Raw genomic sequence first — 21,006 nt, 5'->3', positions numbered from 1 at the left:
CTCAAGACCCAGCAATGCTCATTCATCCCACAAGAACATGTGCTCAACTATGTTCATAGTACCATTATTTGTCATAGCTAGAACCTGGAAACAACCTGAATGCTCCTCTACTGAAGAATGGATATGGAAAATGTGGTACATTTACACAATGGAGTACTACACAGCAAAAAAAAAAAAATAATGACATCTTGAAATTTGTAGACAAATGGATGGATCTAGAACAAAAACATATTGAGTGAGGTAACCCAGACACAGAAAGACAAATATCATAAGTGACTTTTAGACATAAATAAAACAAAGAAAAACCAGCCTACAATTAACAGACCCAGAGAACAAAGACAACAAAGAGGACCCTAAGAGAGAGAGAGAGAGAGATACCTGGTTCTAATCTATATGGGAAGTAGAAAAAGACAAGATCTCCTGAGTAAATTGGGAGAGTGGGGCACATGGAAGAGGGTAGAACGGGGGAGAGAAATTGGCGGGGGGGGGGGGAGAAAAATATATAGCTCAATAAAAACAATTTTTAAAAAAGTAGATATATGGCTCATGGTGTTTAATTCTGTCAACCTTATAATGGTCACAGCATTTTCAAACACAATTTCAAACTGGATGTCTTCCAGGTTGAGATGAGCATTTGAATGTGTGGACTGAATAGCTAGGTTTTCCCCATCCTATGTAGATAGGCTTGCTCTACTCTTTTGAGAGTATAAACAGTGGAGAAGAAAAATCTCTGCTGCTTTTCTTGGGTTAGAAAATGAGTATTCTGCTCTTAATACTCCTGGTTTTGGGATCTGTAGACCCAAAATGGACTCTAATTCACTGGTTTCCCTGATTCTTAGACGGAATTACACAATGGAATGCTTTTGATTTCCTTTTTAGAATTAACTTTGACTCTTAAACTTTGTGTAAAAGTAATTTATAGCTTTATGTCTCTTTTAAAACTTACTTTTGCTTACGTTTAGCGTAGTATATGTGTGAATGTGTGAGAATGTTCATGTACCAAGGGGCCTCTGTGAATTTCAGAGGAGAGCTTTTGATAAACAGTATCCCTCTTCAACATGTGTGCCCTAGGGACCAAACTTAGGTCATCAGGCTTGAGGCCATGAAACCTACGTGCTGAACAATCTCACCAGCCCAACCTCATATCTCAAGCTACATATTTCTCACTGTTCTTTTCTCTAGAGGACTCTGATTAATTTAATGGATCTTCTCCAAGATGTAGTAGCATCACAAAGTTGGAGAAATGATTGGACTGTGTTATAGTTCGGTTAATTAAACATAGCCAGATAATTGTTTCCCCATTCTTGTATTTTTAAAGATGCCAAAAGACACAGAAGCATTTATACTTTACTAAAAAATAAAAAAAATCTTGAACAAAACAATGTTAACAAATTCATGCCCTATAATTAGCCATAAGAATGATAATTACTCTAGAACATACACAGAATTTCACATCACAACTTGATTGGCATATGCTCCTTTCCAACAGTTGAGTGAAGCTCTAGGAGTGAGAATCATCACACCTAATATACATTTAACTTTTGTGAACTCCTTTGTTGAACTCATTCCATCAGAAATCACAAATTAGCTTTGCTGCTGGTTTATTTAATCACTGTGTCCCTTTACTACAAGGGGAAGAAGAAGCTGTGCAGTTGGTAGACAAAGTTGACCTCCTAATTTATATTGAGGCAGGATTTTGAAAGAGAGAAAAAAATAATAGTGATTTGAGAAGGAGAAGGAGATTTTAACCCCAGGTTCTGACTGACACCTCTTTCCAGCTGTGACAGAAGGGATTTGAACACAGTTACCTCCCCAATCCTAAACCTAACAGTTGTCTAGGAATATAGGCAGTAACACGCTAGATTCAATACCATGATCAGATGGAACAGAGAAGATAGTGTTTATTTCGGCTTAGAGTTCCAGAGATGATACAGTCCATCATGAAAGGAGGGGCAGGAGCAAGAGATCAATGTGATGTTGAGGGAGCCAAGTGATCATACTCCATCAGCACACAGGAGACAGGGAGAAAGAGAGAACAGTAAATACAGCTAGGCTATAGAATTTCAAAGCCTACCCCAGTGATATACTTCCTCCAACAAAGCTCCACCTCCTAAAGGTTCCAGAACCTTCCCAAACAGTCCTACCAGCTAGGTACCAAGTGCTCAAAAACATGAACATATAAAAGATATTTTGCATCCAAATCATAACTTAAGGTTAATATTTACACACACATATAATTATGTATGTGTGGATTATTTGCATATGCACAAATTATATAAGACTATGTCAAGTGACAGAAAATTTGAAAGCCTAAGTACTTTAGTTAACTAGCAATATTGTATTTTGATATTATAAATATTCTTTTTACAAATATTTAGAAAAAATGTTTTGTTTCTCAGAGTAAAATTTATATGGACAGAGGAGTACATTGAAATTCAAGACTTTCAGTCTTACCCATAAAAAAATAGCCCTGGCACACGAGCAGCTGAAGCCAAAGGATTATGATTTCAAGGCCTGTCTCCAACACAAACAGTAAATCAAATACCTTAAAGAGAGATATTAATAAACATTGTCTCTAACATAAATAGTTAATTGAATACCTTGACGAAAGACATTAATAACTTTCTGGGAACATGGGGAAGTTGAGAGATTTAATTTCACCTGAGTCATCTTTGTTCACTTGCTTAGAACATCGTTTAGTATCAAAGCAACTTTCTTGTTGTTGCCTTTGTTTGCTTCTACATCGATGAGAGGGAGTAGGGCAGAATAGCAGGAGAGCACCGTAGGTCAGAGAGGCCGTCTGTGACCCCCACAGCAAGCTGAGGAGAGTTACAGGTTCTGAAGAGCAGCTGCTTGGCCATTGTCTTTGGTTTGCTTGTTAGTTTTGGAAAACAGCCAATTAATGTTTGATCTGTTGTTTTACAGACAGTTGGGTAAAATACTATACAAAGCTGTCTGTAATTAGTTCTTACCCTATATGTGTTGTTTTCTTGACCTAAAATGTAGATTTTATTTTCAGGCAGACTGGTTTACAAGATACACCTCATTTATAATCCACACCACCACAGCACTTTTGACTTGGGCTTTTCAGTTCCATGTTCTGTGTGTTCCATGGCATGGTTGTCTACAAGGTCCTCTTTTTATTCTGCCCTTCATCTTGATCTTGGGTTCTAGATTCCTATAATTCCTTTTTTCTTTCTTTTCTTTTTCTTTCTTTCTTCCTTTCTCTCTTTTTTTTTGAGATAGGATCCAAATCCAATCTAAGGGTGAATATTCAAGAAGGAGACCTGTAAAACAACTTAATCTCCTCCATTCATCTGCCCTTTACTTATTTCCAGCATCCTTAAAGAGCTTCTGGGTGTCCCCTCCTAGGTGTTTAGTTCTATTATATTGGAGAGCAGGATACAGCACGCCTCCATCTCTCCTGGGTCTGGAACCTTTCCTGTGTTTTTGAAAATCCTATTCCATTTGTACTACACTGCCTATTAGGTATGCATTCACACACATGAACTAAGACCTATGCAACAAATATATATTTTATAAGGATTGATTACAATTCATACAAATTGAAAATATTTGACAGTTGCCAAGAATTATACTTCATGATCTATATTTGGGGTGAATGTTATATATACAGAAGAAAGAGTTTCAGTGAATCAACACAATTGTTTTTAAAATATTTCAGACTTGGGTCAGGAGAGATGACTTTTTAGTTAATAGATCATGGTGCTGTTGCAGAAGACCTGAATGTACCTGTGGAAGGCAGCTCTTGAGTGACTGTGACTATGGATCCAAGCCGTCAAACATCCTCTTTTGGCATCTACAGGCAGCTTCATTCACATACACACATGTTCTCCTCTCTCTCTCTCTCTCTCTCTCTCTCTCTCTTTCTCTCTCTCTCTACACACACACACACACACACACACACACGAGAGAAAGGATGAGGTAAGAATGTAATTTATAAGAACTGTTTTATAAATGTAAATATGATTCCTGACCACTAGATGGCTCAGTGTAAACTTTAACTTGGCTCGCTCCTTTTCTTACTGGATTGAACTGGTTCTACTATTCTGCCTCAGATTCTTTCAATGTGATCTCATTTCTTTAGCACTGATAAGGAAGTATAAAGATATTAGAAAGAAGACAGAGTGCTTAGTGTATTTACTGATCCCGCAGAAGTACTTGGTGACTATCAGCACTGGCATAATTATTACAGAAAGATCTGCTTGGGGTTTTGTTCATTTCTTATGTCCTTACTATTTTTCACCCACACATGTTTTGAAATAAGGTATTTTTGCTCTACACTAAATCAGATTTTTTTCCCATGGAAAAATTCAATTGGCATCTTAAAGAAGGTGCTTATACTTCTACAAAGATGCACTACCTGAAAACTTGGCCCAGTGTCATTTGAATGATACTCTCTAAAATCTTTGTTTTAGGATAAAATTATAGGAATTAGATTTTGAAATGCTTATGTAGTTCCGCTTGCTGTAATCTAAGCAGTTCATCCGTGAGATCTGCTTGGTCTTCCCTGATGTTAGACTTCTGCTTAGACACTGCCTCTGCCTTCTGATTTTCTGTCCTCAGCGGATTCATTAACTCCTCCTACGGTGGGGGACAGATATGAGCACACTCCCCTTTCTCTTATTTATTAGTTTATTTTTATTTTGTGTTCTTTGTCATGTAGTTTAGAATTCAATGATTCTAAATGAACTGATATTAAGTCAGAAGAATCAACCTTAGACATTTTCAAATTAACCCTTTCAGCTAAATGAACTCCTTATGAGTTTTGAACCCATATTTACATGATCCTAATAGATGCAGCCATGTTGATCATTTCAGGGTCTATTCACAATTATTCAGAATCAGATGGGGGTAACAAAAGATATTACTCAGCATTAAATACTTTCTGTTTCTGTAGGGTTTATTTCATTCATTGCCAGGAAATAGATGCAAGCAATAAATAAATATATCTATATAAATAAATTTATATATTCTGGAACATACATCTAGTTGATTTTCAGTGGGAACGTCAGTTTCAGGCTTCTTTCATAATCAAGAGCTATGAAAAGCTTTGGTTTTCACAGTTTAAAAGGACCACTGGTCTAATGCTGGGAAACAGAAACTGTGAACAGATGCTTGAAAGAACACACTGGCATGAATGAAAAGTGACCCGTTTACGTCGGCTCCCTGTAAGTTACCATGCTAAAATCAAGATGACCTTTAAAGACTGAGTATAAGTTACACTTTTTGCCCCTTGTTGGTGGTTAGTTAAGGATTTCAGCTTTTGAAAATTGCTATGCATATTTTGGAAAATGTTAAGAAACTTCTATCTTGTTTTCTGCAATGACTATATATGGAGAGCATGCCAGGCTTCCCTTCTCTGCACATCCCCGCCACACCTGCCATTTTCAGTTTTCTGGATAAGAACAGCTTTTGCTTGGGGGATGGTAACAGCTCATTGTGGTTTGGATTAGAGGTCTCTTGCTGAATCCTGGGAGTGATGCTAGCTCCTTTGAATTAGTTGGGAGGGGTTCATCTCTCTCAGACTTCTTTTTAAAGAACTGCTGTTATTTTTAAAGAGACTTTAGGATATGATCACATTTCACTATATACATGTTCAAAAGCACCAAGAATAAATTTTACTTAGAAAGTTTTAGATAATTTGCCTTGGAACCATCTGGTCCTTAGTTTTTCTTTGCCAAGGAATTGATTCAACCTACTATTGTTACAAGTCTATTCAGATATTTATGTCCTTCTCATTTCATTTGCATAGGTCAAATATGCCAGAATTTTGTCCATCAACTTCTAAATTTTCCAGTTTGCAACACACAAATGTTTGTACCAATACCTAATAATTGATCGATTTTATTTCCTTGGTATTACTTTCAATGTCTACACTTTCTTATGTAATTTTAATTATTTGAGACTATTTTTCATTTATTATGGTCTCCCTCCCTGTTCCTCTCCACCTCCCTTTTATCTGGATCCACCCCCTTTCCATCTCTCATTAGAAAACAAACAGACTTCTAAAGGATAACAATAAAATAATAAAATAAAACAAAAATTAATATATGAGAATAGGACAGAACAAATATTCAAAAGGAAAAGAACTCAAGAAAGGGCACAGGAAACAGTTATAAATTCGGAAACACACTTGTTTACACACTCAGGAGTCCCCTAAAATTACTAAACTAGAAGCCATAATAGATATGTAAATGACTTATAGGGTAAAAAAGGTATTGTGCATATATATGTATATATAATATATAATAAAATCAAATCAAATCAAATCAAATATAAGAAACCAAGATAGAATTTTTTAACACATGCCTTGGTACAATATTATGGGACAAGATAAGATGCCATTGAGTTTGTTTTCTGTTGACTGCCTACTGCTGGGCATGCATCCTACCCTTAAGAGTAGTTTGTTTCCCTAGTAAGACTCCTTCGGGAAAAACTAGATTTTCATTTGCAAGTGGCTTTCAATTTGCAATAGCTTCTGGCTTAGGGATGGGGACATTATCCTCTTCCAAACTTTCTTTTATCTTGGTGAGTCTGGCTAGCGGTTTGTCAATTTTGTTTGTTTTTACAAAAGCCTACTTTTTAAGTTCATGTTTTATTTTTAGTGTATAATTCTCATATTTTTGCTTTTATCTGTTCTATCTTTCCTGTTACTAATTTGGGATTTGATTTATTCTTTGTTATCTATTTCTCTGAAATCAATTCAGTATGTTCTGTATCTGGAATCTTTCTATTTTTGATACAGGAAGTTATTGCTATACACCCTCCCTGCAAGTTTTCAAATGTATTTTCATTTATTTTGGGAACTTTAAAACATTAAGTCTTATTTGTTTGTTTGGTTGTTTGTTTGTTTTTTGATGACCAATTGTTCTTTCAAAAATGTGGTGTTCAGTCTCCATATGTTTGGGCAATTTCAAACTTTATATCTTTCTGTTGACTTCTAGTTTTATGAATTGGGATTAAAACATTTCCTGGATGTGTCAAGAAATCGGGAGAGGACTGGGCGTGATAGCATACACCTTTAATCCCAGCACTCAGGGGGCTATAATAAATGTCTTAACTGCTTACAGTAAAGTTTAACATTTTTTTTGCTGAAATGTTCTGGTCTGTATACTGATCAAAGTCAGATGCTGAACCCTCAATTATTTTACACTGGAGCATATTTCTTTCTTTCAGTTTAGCAGTTTTGTTTTATAAAGTTAGGCATATTCATATTAGATGGACACAGATTTATGTCATTATATCTTCTTGCTGAACTGATCCATTAAACATTATGTAGTAATCTGTTTTTTCTTGAAGTTTGACCTAGAAGTCGAGCAGAAATGTAGGTATTTCAGAGTTATGCTTTCTTTGAATATCATTTCCCATTCCTGTACTTTCTGTACATGGTTTTCCTGACTCAGTGTGTAATTTTATTGCATTGCTAGGTTTTTTTTTTCATCTGTTAATTGAGCCTGGGTAATTTCACTTCAGAATTTTATCTACTTACAGTCAATGCATTATCTATATGGAAATATTAACTTAAGAGGGCAATTTTCTTCTAATTATGAAAAGATTCTTTCCCTTTTTTATTGTTGTCATATGTGACTTGATTGTCTGGATAACATTTGATACTTTGTATTTATATCCTGTGTATCTTATCTCCTGGTGGGATGTTTCAAGTACTTTGAAATGTTATTCAACATTCTTTGCTTCTAAATATAGTACGCACTCAAGTGTATGTTCTAAGATCCTTGTTGATCATGGATTTTCAGTTTTTGTTTTGAAAGACCTTTATTTACCAATTATTGTTGAAAGAAACTCTTTCCCAAAATAGTATTCTTATGTGGTAGTTATTTTCCTTCAGCATTTTATAATACATCTTTAAATTTTCCAAGTCTTTGTGTTTTTTGTGGTATTAATCTAATGGGGATATCCTCAGTGTGACAATGTTTGGATTTTTTCCCATTTGAGAACTTTTTATCTTGTACTTTTGAGAATTTGACTGTCACGTACTATGATGAAGATCTTTTCCATTTATATCTTTTTGTGATCTTATGGGCTTCTTGGCTAAGAATATTCATGACTTTCTCCCCAAATAGGAATGGTTATATTATTTCATTGAATAGGTTTTAGATGTATTTAATCTTCAAATCTTTTCCTTTAGTATTCCAAAAATATAGATATTTTATGTACTAGTGTGGGTTTGAAGGATCTCTTCAATTCTTCTCCCTTTCTTCTTTTGTCTTCTTCTTCTTTTTTTCTTCTTTTTCTTTCTTCTTTCCTCCTCCTCCTCCTCCTCCTCCTCCTACTACTACTACTACTACTATTCTTCTCCTCCTCCTCCTTCTACTTCATCTTCTTCTTCTTTTTCCTATTGGTCTCAGGATTGATTATTTCCATTTTGCGCTGATAGGATATGACCAATGTAACTTACAGATGAAAGAGTTGTTTTGGGCTTAAGGTCCAAGAGTGAGGCATCCACCAACATCCCAGTCAAAAAGATGAAAGCAGAAAGCAGACAGACATGGTGGCTGGGGCAGCAAGCTGAAAGCTCACATCTTAAGCCACAAGCAGAAAACAGAATTGAACTGGGAATACTATGTAGCCTTTTAAAACTCAAAACTTGGCTTCCATGACATACTTCTTTTTTTTTTTCTCTTTTTACATTCACAAGGCTCAGTTTATTTATATTTGGCATATTCAGAGAAAATACTCTATTATCTATCTTATCTTGAAGTTAAAGTTTTGTATTGATTTTTATTTAGCTTTACATTTTTCTCTGCTCCCCTCCCTGCCTTTCCCCTCCCTTTCAACCCTCCCCCAAGATCCTCATGCTCCCAATTTACTCAGGAGATCTTGTCTTTATCTACTTCCTGTGTAGATTAGTTCTATGTAACTCTCTCTTACTATCCTCATTGTTGTCTAAATTCTCTGGGATTGTGGTTTGTAGGCTGGTTTTCTTTGCTTTGTGTTAAAAAACCACCTATGAGTTATATGTGCATATGTGATAACTGTCTTTCTGTGTCTGGGTTATATCACTCAAAACAATGTTTTCTAGCTCCATCTATTTTCCTGAAAAATTCAAGATGTTGTTTTTTTCTGCTGTGTAGTACTCCATTGTGTAAATATACCACATTTTACTTATCCATTCTTTGGTTCAGGAGCATTTAGGTTGTTTCCAGGTTCTGGCTATGGCAAACAAAGCTGCTATGAGCATAGTTGAGCACATGTCCTTGTGGCACAATTGAGTATCCTTTGGATATATACCCAAAAGTGGTATTACTGGGTCTTGAGGAAGGTTGTTTTCTAATTTTCTAAGAAATCGCCACACTGACATCCAAAGGGGTTGTACCAGCTTGTATTCCCACCAGCAATACAAAAGTGTTCCCTTTTCCCCACAACCTCTCCAACATAAGTTGTCATCAGTGTTTGTGATCTTGGTCATTCTTACAGGTGTGAGATAGAATCTCAGAGCTGTTTTGATTTGCCTTTCTCTGATGACTAAAGATGTTGAATATTTTTTTAAGTGTCATTTTAGCCATTTTAGATTCCTCTGTTGAGAGTTCTCTGTTTAGGTCTGTACTCCACTTTTTTTTATTGGTTTATGTGTTCTTTTGATGACCAATTTCTTGAGTTCTTTGTATATTTTGGAGATCAGACCTCTGTCTGATGTAGGGCTGATGAAGATCTTTTCCCATTCTGTAGGCTGCAATAACATACTTCTAAACCTCACAAATGTGTCCAGATAGCTTTACCAACAGGGGACCAAGTGTTCCACCATCTAGGCTTATGGGGGGCCATTCTCACTCAAACCACCATAATCTGTCTAGACTATTGTAAAGGATCTGCCTCTAAGTTCAGCTATTCTTGCTTCTGCTTAATGGGATCTGTTTGTATGTGTTCTGGTTATTGATACATTTTGTTCTTTTTTATAATTTTTATCTTTGCTCAATTTCACATTCCAATCTGGCACATACTTCCCTCCTAATTTTACTTACTGTTCACTTGCATATTTATCGGACACTTTGCCTATGCTAAGTTCTTTGGGAATACAGAGATTCTCCAGCAACACGTACTTGCTTTTCCATACTTTCTAAGTACGACTTGTCTATCTGGTGGATGAATTATCCCCACTATTTTGGGGGGAGGGTAGTATTCTTAGTAACAACTTTCCTGTTGAAGATACGTTTTGGAGTATCAGTTGTTACACAGTGCTAGCAAGACATCCTTCTTGTAGCCTCAACAACTGTGAAAACTGTAGTACAGTCAGATATATTTACTGTCTCTATAGACCATGCAACACTGGAGATACTAGCAAAGCAGGCAACTGAGTGTGGATAAAGGATGATATGTAGCTCACATTGTGAGGACTCCAGTGAAGGGAATCATTACAGTAACTAGAGGGGCCAGTATCTGCACAGCGTTTTACAGTAGAGTAGCTAGAGGGACCAGTATCTGCACAGCGTGTTACAGTAGTGAAAGGGGCCAGTATATGCATAGACTGTTGTCAGGACTCTCTTTTATTCTTAATTATACAAAGGGGTGTAACATGAGAGGCTGTTTGTTTGTTGGGGTTTCTGTCCTGCCCAGTACCCCACAGCTGGCAAATCCCAAAGAAAATCACACAGAGCCTACATTAGGTTATAAACTGATTGGCTCATTAGCTCAGTCTTCTTATTAACTAATTCTTACATCTTATGGTAATCCATAATTCTTGTCTGTGTTAGCTATGTGGCTCAGTACCTTTTCCAGCAGGGCAGGTTACATCTTGCTTCTCTGTGGTCTGGGCAGGAATGTGGAAGAAGCTTCCTGCTTCCCAGAATACTCCTGTTCTTTTTGCTCCACCTCTACTTCCTGTCTGGTTTTCCCACCTATACTTTCTGCCTGGCCAATCAGCATTTATTTAAAATACATGATTGACAGAATACAGATAATTCTTTCACACCAAAGGGGGTCTTTAACTTCTCAACTCATGGAGTGTAAGTGGCAGATTCTTTCCTTCCTTCCTTCCTTCCTTTCTTCTTTCATTTTCCGTGCTTTCTATGTTGTCACAGGTTACTACATCTGACAAGGTTGTCATGACTCACTTGCTGATTTCCAGTGTTTTTCAATGGTCGCTCATCTCAAAATATGTCATACATATTACTTTAGGGATTCTCATGTGGAGGAAATGAATTTGGGGCATCCTTAAATTTAGCTATCTCAGATTGCTATAACATGATCAATCATGATTTTTATGTGGAGCTCTTAAATATTTATTTTGTTATTTATCTTACAGCATTTTTAGTATTCCCAGTAAATTTTAAATGAACCATTTATTATTATTTTAATTTCTTAAATAGTATTTTGTTTTTGTTTGTTTGTTTTTTATTTTGCTTTGTTTTTCAAGATGTTTCTCTGTAGCTTTGGAGCCTGTCCTGGAACCAGCTCTTGTAGACCAGGCTTACCCTGAACTCAGAGATCTGCCTGTCTCTGCCTCCTGGGTGTTAAGAGAAAAGGCGTGTGCCACCACAGTCAGCTCAATTCATATTATTTTCAAAAATAATCTTTCAGAGTATATTAAAAATCTTATTGTATTATAATTATATTTGGTCTTTTCTAAAAGTCAAGCAGCAATCTGAAATCATGACAATCTTGTGTCTCCTCTCAAATATACCCATTTAGTCCTTTTTCCAATTCTGCTTATTGTTTAGAACTTTAAAATTTTGATAAACTAGTATTATCCTTTGAACATGCTTCTACATTTTATTCTTACCTGTGAGAGGGATGATTCTGATACATAAGCATATATTATGCTTTCCTATTAATTTTATCATGATCGAAAGTGGCTTTCTTACAAATGTTATCTAGGAGAGGTATAAAATTAACAGACAACAACCTTCTGAAATGGAAACATGTTTCTTCTTGTTTTAATTATGAATGAAAATTCATACTATTTCCAAATACAAGATCTTCAGTTCTTTTCTCTTGTAATAAATTTTAATTTCACCAAAAGTTATTGTGTACTAAGGGAATCAGGAGTAAACAGTGAAATTTTCCTTTTCAATGCAGAATTCTTTGAATTAATTTTAAGCCATTCCACTCTTAAAAAAATATTTCTCTACCCCTTATAATAACATTAGTTAAAATATATTTTAAATATATAAAATAATTTATTTTAATGCTATTTTAGAAGGAATAGTTATTTCGAAAGAGTTGTAAAAGCTAGGGGTTTATTTGATTATCAAGTATTTTTGTGTTCTGCTTTGAAACAGCTGCACTGGAAACTGGAAAAGGGCTTACGAAATACATGGCATCCCTCGTCCTTGGTGTCACAGAATGGAAGTAAGATTGACTCTGCATCTCATCATTACATCATTCATGTCATTAAAGCATTTGTAAACATTGGTCCTGAAAACCTCAAGCTCCATGCTTTGGGAACAACTGTTCACCTGTTAGTCTCTCCATTACTCCGGCAACAACAATGCTTTTGTCTATAGTGTATATATAGCTTAGAACATTAAAACTCCAATAAAAATGTAATTACCACCTAAACAAATGTCACTGGTGTTTATTGCCATTTCTAATTAACTCTTGATAGAACTGATCATGGAGTCTTCAGGTGCTTTTCTAAGATTAGCCACATCTGTGTTGTATGAGTTCTGTCTTGTCTCTTTACATTCTACTTTCACAATGTTTTTACATTTTATGTTTACAATTTCCTCCCAACTTAATTATTCCCTAAAGCTCCAACTCTACCAGATGAGATTAAAAATGAAACAGATAAAAGGAGAACAAATTTAAAATAGTTGGCAGTTTTCCCACATTTGTACTTTAATTTTCTTCACATGGTGTGCTTAATCCTTTTATGCTCTTGTGAATTCCTAATATCTTCCTCCACACTCGCCCTGCTATTCTCTATCCCACATAGGACACTGAAGCAGGTCTTGGTTGGTTTTTGTCAACTTGACACAACATAGACATATCTGGGGTGAGGAGATCTTGATTGAGAAATGTCTCCATCAAGATTGACTATAGGCAAGTCTGTGGGAGAATTTTTTGATTAATGACTGGCTTGGGAGGGCCCAGGTCACTGTTGATTCTGCCACCCCTGGGCAGGTGGGATTTACAAGAAAGCAAACTGAAACACAAAGTATGAAGAAGAACACAAACAGCAGAATAAATCAATAAAGCGACTACAATCAAAACTCACTTTTCAATAATAATTATAAGTTGTTAAGGGCTTCAACTCTTCAGTCAAAAGACAGAGGATGATGGAATGGGCAAGGGAACAAAAGCCATCTTTCTGTTATGTACAAGAAACTCATCTTAAGTTTAAAGACAGAAATCACCTTAAAGTAAAGGGGTGAAAAAATGTATACAAAACAAATGGACTATGTAATAAGCAGAATTGCTGCCCTAATATCTGACAAAATAGATTTCAACCTAAAACTAATCACAATAGATAACAAAGGATACTCCATTCTAATATAGGGAACAATCAATCAAGATGACATTACAATAATGAACCAAATTCTGATGTTTAACATTTCTTTTAAAAATTACTATTGTAAACAAAGACATAGATAAACACCAATCCACTAATAGATGATCTTTGTACCCCGATTATTCAGGTAGGCAAGTCACCTGAAAAAAGTTAAGAGAAATATTAAAATTTAATGATGCCATACATCAAATGTACTTAACATATCTACAGAATATTTTATCCAAGCACCAAAGAATGTATTTCATATTCAGCATTCCATGGAAAATTTTTCCATGGAAAATAGGCCACATTCTGGGACACAAGACAAAGCTCACCAAATTCAGAAAGGTTAAAAAAACTCAATGTATCCTATCTGATCATAATTTAATAAAACTTAACAGCAAATAAATCGCTGGTAGTTCACAAACTCATGGAAATTAAACATTTGTTTAGGGAGTAATGAATGGGAAAAGACAAAAATCAATAAAGAAATTTAAAAGTCCTAGATTTAAATAAAAATGAACACAACAAAACAAACCTCTGGAGCACATTAACAGGAGTCCTGCCAGGGAGATTTATAGCTCTAAGAACTTACATTTAATGAGATCAAAAGGAACATAAAATGACTTGAGATGCAATGTAAGAATTTGGAAAAACATCAAAAAATTAAATCCAATTCCAGTTGATGACAAGAAAGACAAAAATAAGAGCAGGAAATAATAAAATGGAAACAAAGAAACAAATGAAAATAATCAATGAATCTAAGAACTGGGTCCTTGAGAAGCCAAACTATTTACAGATCTTTGGCTGAACTAAAAAAAAGAAAAAAGAAAGAGATGGCCTAATTCACAAATCAACAATGAACAGGAACCATTAAAACAGACACTAAATAAATTTAGAACATTATAAGGAAATAACTTAAAAATATGTACTCAATTAAATCAGAAAATCTAAAAAAAGAGAAAGAAGATTTTCTAGATTCATCAAAACCACCAAAGTTAAAAAAAGAAGAGATCAACAACCTAAACAGTCACCAAGAACAAAGGAGACTGAAATAGTAATAAAAGGCCTTCTGGCTAGGAAAAGCACAAACTGAGATGGATTCACAAAGAATTCTACCAGACTTTCACAGAAGATCTACAACTAATAGTACTTCAATCTTTCAAAGAAAAATTAGGACTTCTAAGTCCCTTTTATGAAGTTAGTATTACTGTAATACCAAAAACAAGCAAAGAAAAAACAACAAATTGAAAACTACAGGCCAATATCTGATTAACATAGATCCAAAAATCGATCCACAGCAAAATATTTGGGAAATGAGTATAGACATATACCAAAGTGAACATTCACCATGTTCAAGTTAGCTTATCCCAGAGATGTAAGGACGGTTAAATGTATATAAACAAACACTATAATAAATCATACAAATTGATTTATGAACAAAAATCTTTTGATCATCATAATATATGCAGAAAACAACAAAATCCAGCATGCCTTCATGATGAAAATCCTAGAGAAAGTAGGACAAAAAAGAACATACACCAACATAATGGTTACATGAGAAACTCTCAGCCAACACCGTTCTAAATGGAGAGAAACTGAAGCAATTCTACTAAAATCAGGCACATGACAGGGCTGTCCACTATCTCTAGCCCTTTTCAATATAGTAATGAAGGCACTTGTTGGAGCAATAAAGCAAGAATAAGAATGTAAAGAAGTATAAACAGGAGAAGGAAAAACCAAATCAGTCTTACTTGCAGACGATATATTACATTACATAAAAAATCTAAAACAGTTCCACCAGAAAACTTAATATGCCAAGATTTGTTGACTTCCCATAGGAGGTCTTTCCCTTTAGGAAAAGTGAATGGGGGTTGGGCTGAGGGAGAGGCATGGGGGAAGGGCAGAAGGAGGGGTTGAAGGGAGAACTTTGATTGGAATGTAAAATGAAATTTAAAAAAATAAAGTAATAACCTTTACATACATTGAACACAAATAAGCTAATAAAAATTTCATGGATGCTTTCCTATTGACAAGAGCCTAAAAGCAAATAAATATCTAGGAATAAGTTTGACGAAGGAGGTAAAATTAAAATGTCAAAATTACAATAAAAATATCAAATCTCTGAGGAATGAGATTGAGATTGGTGTTAGGAAATGGAAAATCCCATTAATTAATAGTGTAAAAGAAAAATGACAATCACAGATTCAATGCAATCCCAATCAAATTTCCAACATTTTACACAGAAACGGGTAGGGGGAGTTCTAAAATTCACTTAGGACCACAAAAAAATTTTTCATTAGTCAAATTATTCCCGAGGAAAAGAAAAAAGAGGACAATATTGTTGGAGGGCCTACCATTTCAAATCTCAAGACATATTACAGAACTAAAATAATAAAAACAATATGATGTGGGCTCAGAAGCTGAAATAAAGATCAACGAAACAAAATAGAAAGCCAAACAGTAGAAGGATAGTACAGTGGTCCACCTAAGTAAAGCCACATGATTTCTGACAAGGATTCCAGAATCATCTACAGGAGAAGAGAGCATCTTTGACAAACACAGATACATGCTAGGAATATTGGATATCCACGTGTAGAATAGAATTGGAGACATATCTATCACCCTGCACAAAACTTAATTTCAAATTGATCAAAGAGCTCACTGTGAAACCCAAAACACTGAAACTGCAAGAATAAACCTAGGCAGTGTCCTAATATGCACAGGTTAGAGAGAGAATTTCTGAATATGACTGCATTTGCCCAAGATTTAAGGCCAACAAATAACAAGTGAGCCTTCGTTAAAAAGAAAAAAAAAACTTGTACATAACTAAGAAAACAATTAAATGAAGAGCCACAGAGTGGGAAAGAATCTCTATCAGGTCTACATCTGACAGTAGATTAAAGTCCATATTGTGGACTTTAGACTTAAAAAATAGTCAAGAAAATAAATGACCAAATTTAAAAAATGGCTATGAATTTGAACAAGGAGTTTTCAAAAGAAAAAATAAAATGTGTAACATGAGGGGCCGGCTTGTTGGGGTTTCTGTCCCGCCCGGGTACCCCATAATCGGCAAGCCCCAGAAAATCAATCACACAGAGATCTCTATAAGTTATAAAGCTGATTGGCCCATTAGGTCAGGCTTCTTGTTAACTCTTATAACATATATTACCCCATTATCCTTATCTATGTTAGCCACATGGGCTCAGTACCTTTCTCAGTGTGACAGCTTACATGTTGCCTCTTCAGTGGTCTGCGCAGGAGTGGCGAGAGAGCTTCCTGTGTCCCAGAAAACTCCCAGTCTCTTTGCTCCACCCTTACTTCCTGTCTGGCTTTCCTGCCTATACTGCCTGCCTGGCCAATCAGTGTTTTATTAAAATATGATTGACAGAATACAGACAATTCTCCCACACCAAAAATGACTAAGAAATATAGTGGCATATTATTTGTTTTTTAATAAATAAAACTTCCCTCAAGATCAGAAAGCAAAACAGCCACACTAGTCAGCCATACAGGCCAGGGAGTGGTGGCATACACCTTTAATCCCAGGATTCAGAAAACAGAGGCAGATGGATCTCTGTGAGATCTTGCATTGCACAAGATTGAATCTGTCTAAAAGAGAAACAGAGCTCACACAAAGGTGATCCCAGCACTTCGGATCACACACCTTTAATCCCAGCACTAGAGAGGTGGAAACAGGAGCCATATGGCTGGGCAGAGAAAGGAATATAAGACAGGAGACAGGAGCTCAGTGGAGTGTGGTGTCTGAGGTTGGTATTGCAAGATCACCCCTTTGTTTGAACCTTGGTAGAGGTAAGATCTCTCTAATGGCTTGGCTGCTTTGCTCATCTGATCTTCAGCTTGAACCCCATTATCTGTCTCTGAATTTTTATTATTTGTGCTACAAAGAAATATTTCAAAAAGTATATATTGTCCTCAGCAATTAGGGAAATGAAAACTAAAACAACCTTGAGATTTCATTATATACTGGTGAGAATGGCTAAGATAACAAAACAACCAAAAACGAAGACCGGAAAATATTCATGCACTATTTTGCAGTAGTAAATTGTTGTATCCAGTCTAGAAATCAGTCTGGAAACCAGGGGAGAACTCTCAAAAAGTTATAATTAAACTGCCATATGAATTAGCAAAACTATTCCACAGTGTATGCCCAAAGGATGAAACATCCTTCTCCACAGAATCTTGCTCAGCGATGTTCATTGACACTTTATGCACAAGAACAAGGAGATGAAAACAATATAAATATCCATCAGCCAGTGGAGAGATAGCAAAAAATGTGTCACATATAAATCATGGATTACAATTAATCTATAAAGAAAAATAAAATCTGCATGTAAGCAGATATAACTAAAGAACATATTAGATGAGGTAGCCCAAAGCCATAGAGGCAAATGCCACGTGTTCTCTCTCGTTGGTAGTTCTTAGCTCCAAATCTTCACGTGTGATTACATAAATGATTTCTGCCCTGATCTTGTTTTTTCTTTTTTCCTGTCTACTATAGTTGTATTTTGTTTGATGCTGTTTTTTTTTCAGGGCATTATGAAGCATCAGCAAACTATTTATTTGAGATTTCTCTGAGAATGTAAGGTTGGCATTTAGTGCTTGTCTTAGTAACTTTTCTATTGCCATAACAAGCCACCATAACTGAGGCAACTTAAAAGAGAAAGAGTTATAGTATCAGAGGGTGAGTCGATGATCATCACAGTGGAGGAGCGTATGCTAGAGCAGTAGCTGGAACTTACATCTTACAGAAGCCCAAGAGAGAGCTAACAGGAATAACGTGGTCTTTTTAGACATCAAAGCCCATTCCAGTGATATATTTCCTCCAACAAGGCCACACCTCCAAATTCTTCCCCAACAGCTCCATTAACTTGAGACCAAGCATTCAAATATGAGCCTATGCAGGCCATTCTCATTCAAGTTACCATATTACTATAACTTTTGTATTGGGATTTCCTTCCTTGCATCCTGTAGATACTGTGTTTTCTTTTATATTTAATTCCAGCACATTTTGATTTCTTGATTTCTTGAAAGACCCATTCATTTCTTAAAGAACCAGCAATAATCACACAATTATTTCTATTAAAATATTCTTTTGAGTTGTTGGAGAGAATGTGGATTTTTCATGACCCCTAAGCCAGAGATAAAATATTCTTAATTTTGAAGAAATTTTTGACTTTGTCCCATGAGATTATTAATAGATGTCTAGAAAGTACTGTTAATGAGAAATAATTCACTTATAACTTAGCCCATAGTATAGAGATAATCAGGACAAAGCCATGGCATTTTTAATTTCATTTGTATCTTTACTTTGGGGTAAGCGTACAGAGTTCTGTACAAAATATAATAATAATTTATAGATATTTTCAACTCTTATGAAATTGAACATATTCCATCCTCTTTCAAGATTTATGTTATAAAGATCATAGTAGCTCAGGTAATTAGTTTTTGGATTTAGTATTATCTAACTCTAGATTAGATAGAAATATCTCCAGAAAACATCTAGTCATTGTTCTAAACCTATAACCTCCTTGGATTCGAGGAATATTAAAGCTTTGAGATATCCTCATGATGAACACCCTCTCCCTATGCCCAGTGGGAGCATTAACCCCCTGGGAGACAACTTCTCCCATTAAAATACTTCATTAGGAGTGATTTACAGAACCCAAACTGAGATGATCATCACCACACCAGTTTGATCAAGACTGCTCAGTTATGTATACTCTCACCCCCTACCCAGTTCTCCTTAATGTTAAAGCTCACAACTATCCCAAAGAGACTCTCTGAAGTTTAATTTTCTCCTTTCTAAATTGTACATTTTGCATAAAGTCCTGCCTTGCTTCTTCATCATCACTTTTGTTTGCTTTCTTGAAAACTACTGCCTAGTCCTTACATACTGGAACTCTTAGAATTGAGCCTCTGACTTAGGTTCTGGTTGTATAATCGCACACCTATTAAATATCTTATCTCTGAAAGGATTGTTATTTCAAGTTGAGAACTTCTTGTTCATTTCTCGGTCAAGAGTCACTCTATTTTTAAAGACTGAAACATGATTCTAAGGAATGTCTTCTCACATTAGATTTATATGTGGAACAGTTGAGAGAAGAACCCACATGTCCCTAGAAAGATAGTGAAAATGGGAGCATTTGACTTAGATCTTTGCATGGGTATGAACAGTATGAAAAGATAGCGGAAAAGCATAAGGCCTCTTGAGGGTCGTGTAAGTTTCATAAATATTATTATTTATGTCAGAAGTAAAATGTGTTTGGAAGTAAATAGCATTTGTTATACTCCAACTAGGGCATTTGATTCTTTTTACTCTAGACAGAAACATAAAAGCCTAATTCCTAATTAAGAGACTAAATTCCAACATAAAAGCTTAAGAACTCAGAATCTTAGCCAGTGTCTCCAAAAGGCTTCATACCATACCACACCAGCATCAATGAGGCATCAATAGAATATGATTCCTTGTGTCTGAACACTAGTTTCTTAGTTCAATAGCCTGAATATATACCTGTCAAATAGCAAGAAATGAAACCCATAAAGTGATGGCTATATGAAGAAATGATTAAGTCTTGAGGAAAGAACTTTCATGGATAGGATTCAGGGTTTTATACAATAGACCTCCAGGAGAGATTTTCCCTTAAGCCCTATGAGGATATAAGAGAAGTTAGAGATTATGAGGGAACAGGGTCTTATTCTTATCAGATATCAAATCTCGGCATCTTAATCTTGAGTACCCATCCTCCAGACTGTAAAAAGTAATTTTCTATTATTATAACACATCCAGATGTGGTCTTGTTATAATGGCCAAAAAAAAAGAAAAAGATAAAAAGAAAAAAGAAAACCTCATACACCTGATATGAGTTTTAAAGACTGGTATGGATAGGATCCCAGGCATAAATGTATATAGTCACTTATGATTGGCAATATTTCAAAGTCTCTGAAAGATACATATGAAATGGTTACCTTAGACAACAGTGCGAAGAAGATTGGACCTTCATCTTGGCTTCATCTTGGTTTTTTCAAGTTGCTATTAGGAACAGTCTAGGATGAGCAGGTCTCCGCAACTACAACAATTAACATTCCATTCAGAACCTAGAACCTAACTAGTTCTATGGCCACATGGAGGTGCTTAGGGATGTATAGATAATAAGTTTTTGTGATCTTGAAGTAATTTGCTTTCAAATAATTGAGTAACTTTCTGTCATATCTCCATGAGGTTTGTGATAGCTAAAGGCATCATTATTTTTGTAGGACAAGCACCATGGAAATGAAACATTTATAGCTCATGACATGGTTGATGGGCATTGCAAGTTGTCTTCCATTTTACCAATACTATACAAGGGAATAATGTTGAGAAATATCCTTCTTGGTCACACATGAAAAAGACAAAGGTGGGAAAGAATGTAAATAGAACATTACATTATGGAAAGCAGAATTTGAGTTGAGGAAAGGGTGTAAAACCTTCACATCTTAGAAAAAAGAAAAATATTTAACAGTAAGATGGAATA

The 21,006-nt window shown here is 35.4% G+C and overlaps 1 protein-coding gene across 1 annotated transcript in view; it reads right to left on the bottom strand.

The window, feature by feature from the left end:
* LOC125412047 (phospholipid scramblase 2-like) overlaps positions 1 to 16,912 on the bottom strand; it is a 37,956-nt gene extending 21,044 nt beyond the window's left edge. Inside the window, 1 exon segment of the mRNA XM_087905923.1 lies at positions 16,684 to 16,912. Coding sequence (XP_087762049.1) covers positions 16,684 to 16,912 — 229 coding nt within the window.
* Positions 16,913 to 21,006: the final 4,094 nt, after the last annotated feature.

Source organism: Myodes glareolus, chromosome 4 (genome assembly GCF_982192425.1).
Source record: "Myodes glareolus chromosome 4, mMyoGla1.1, whole genome shotgun sequence".
In the NCBI taxonomy this organism is placed as follows: Eukaryota; Metazoa; Chordata; class Mammalia; order Rodentia; family Cricetidae; genus Myodes; species Myodes glareolus.
The sequence above is the reverse complement of the archived record's forward strand: the minus strand, read 5'-3'. Positions and strand labels throughout refer to the sequence as shown.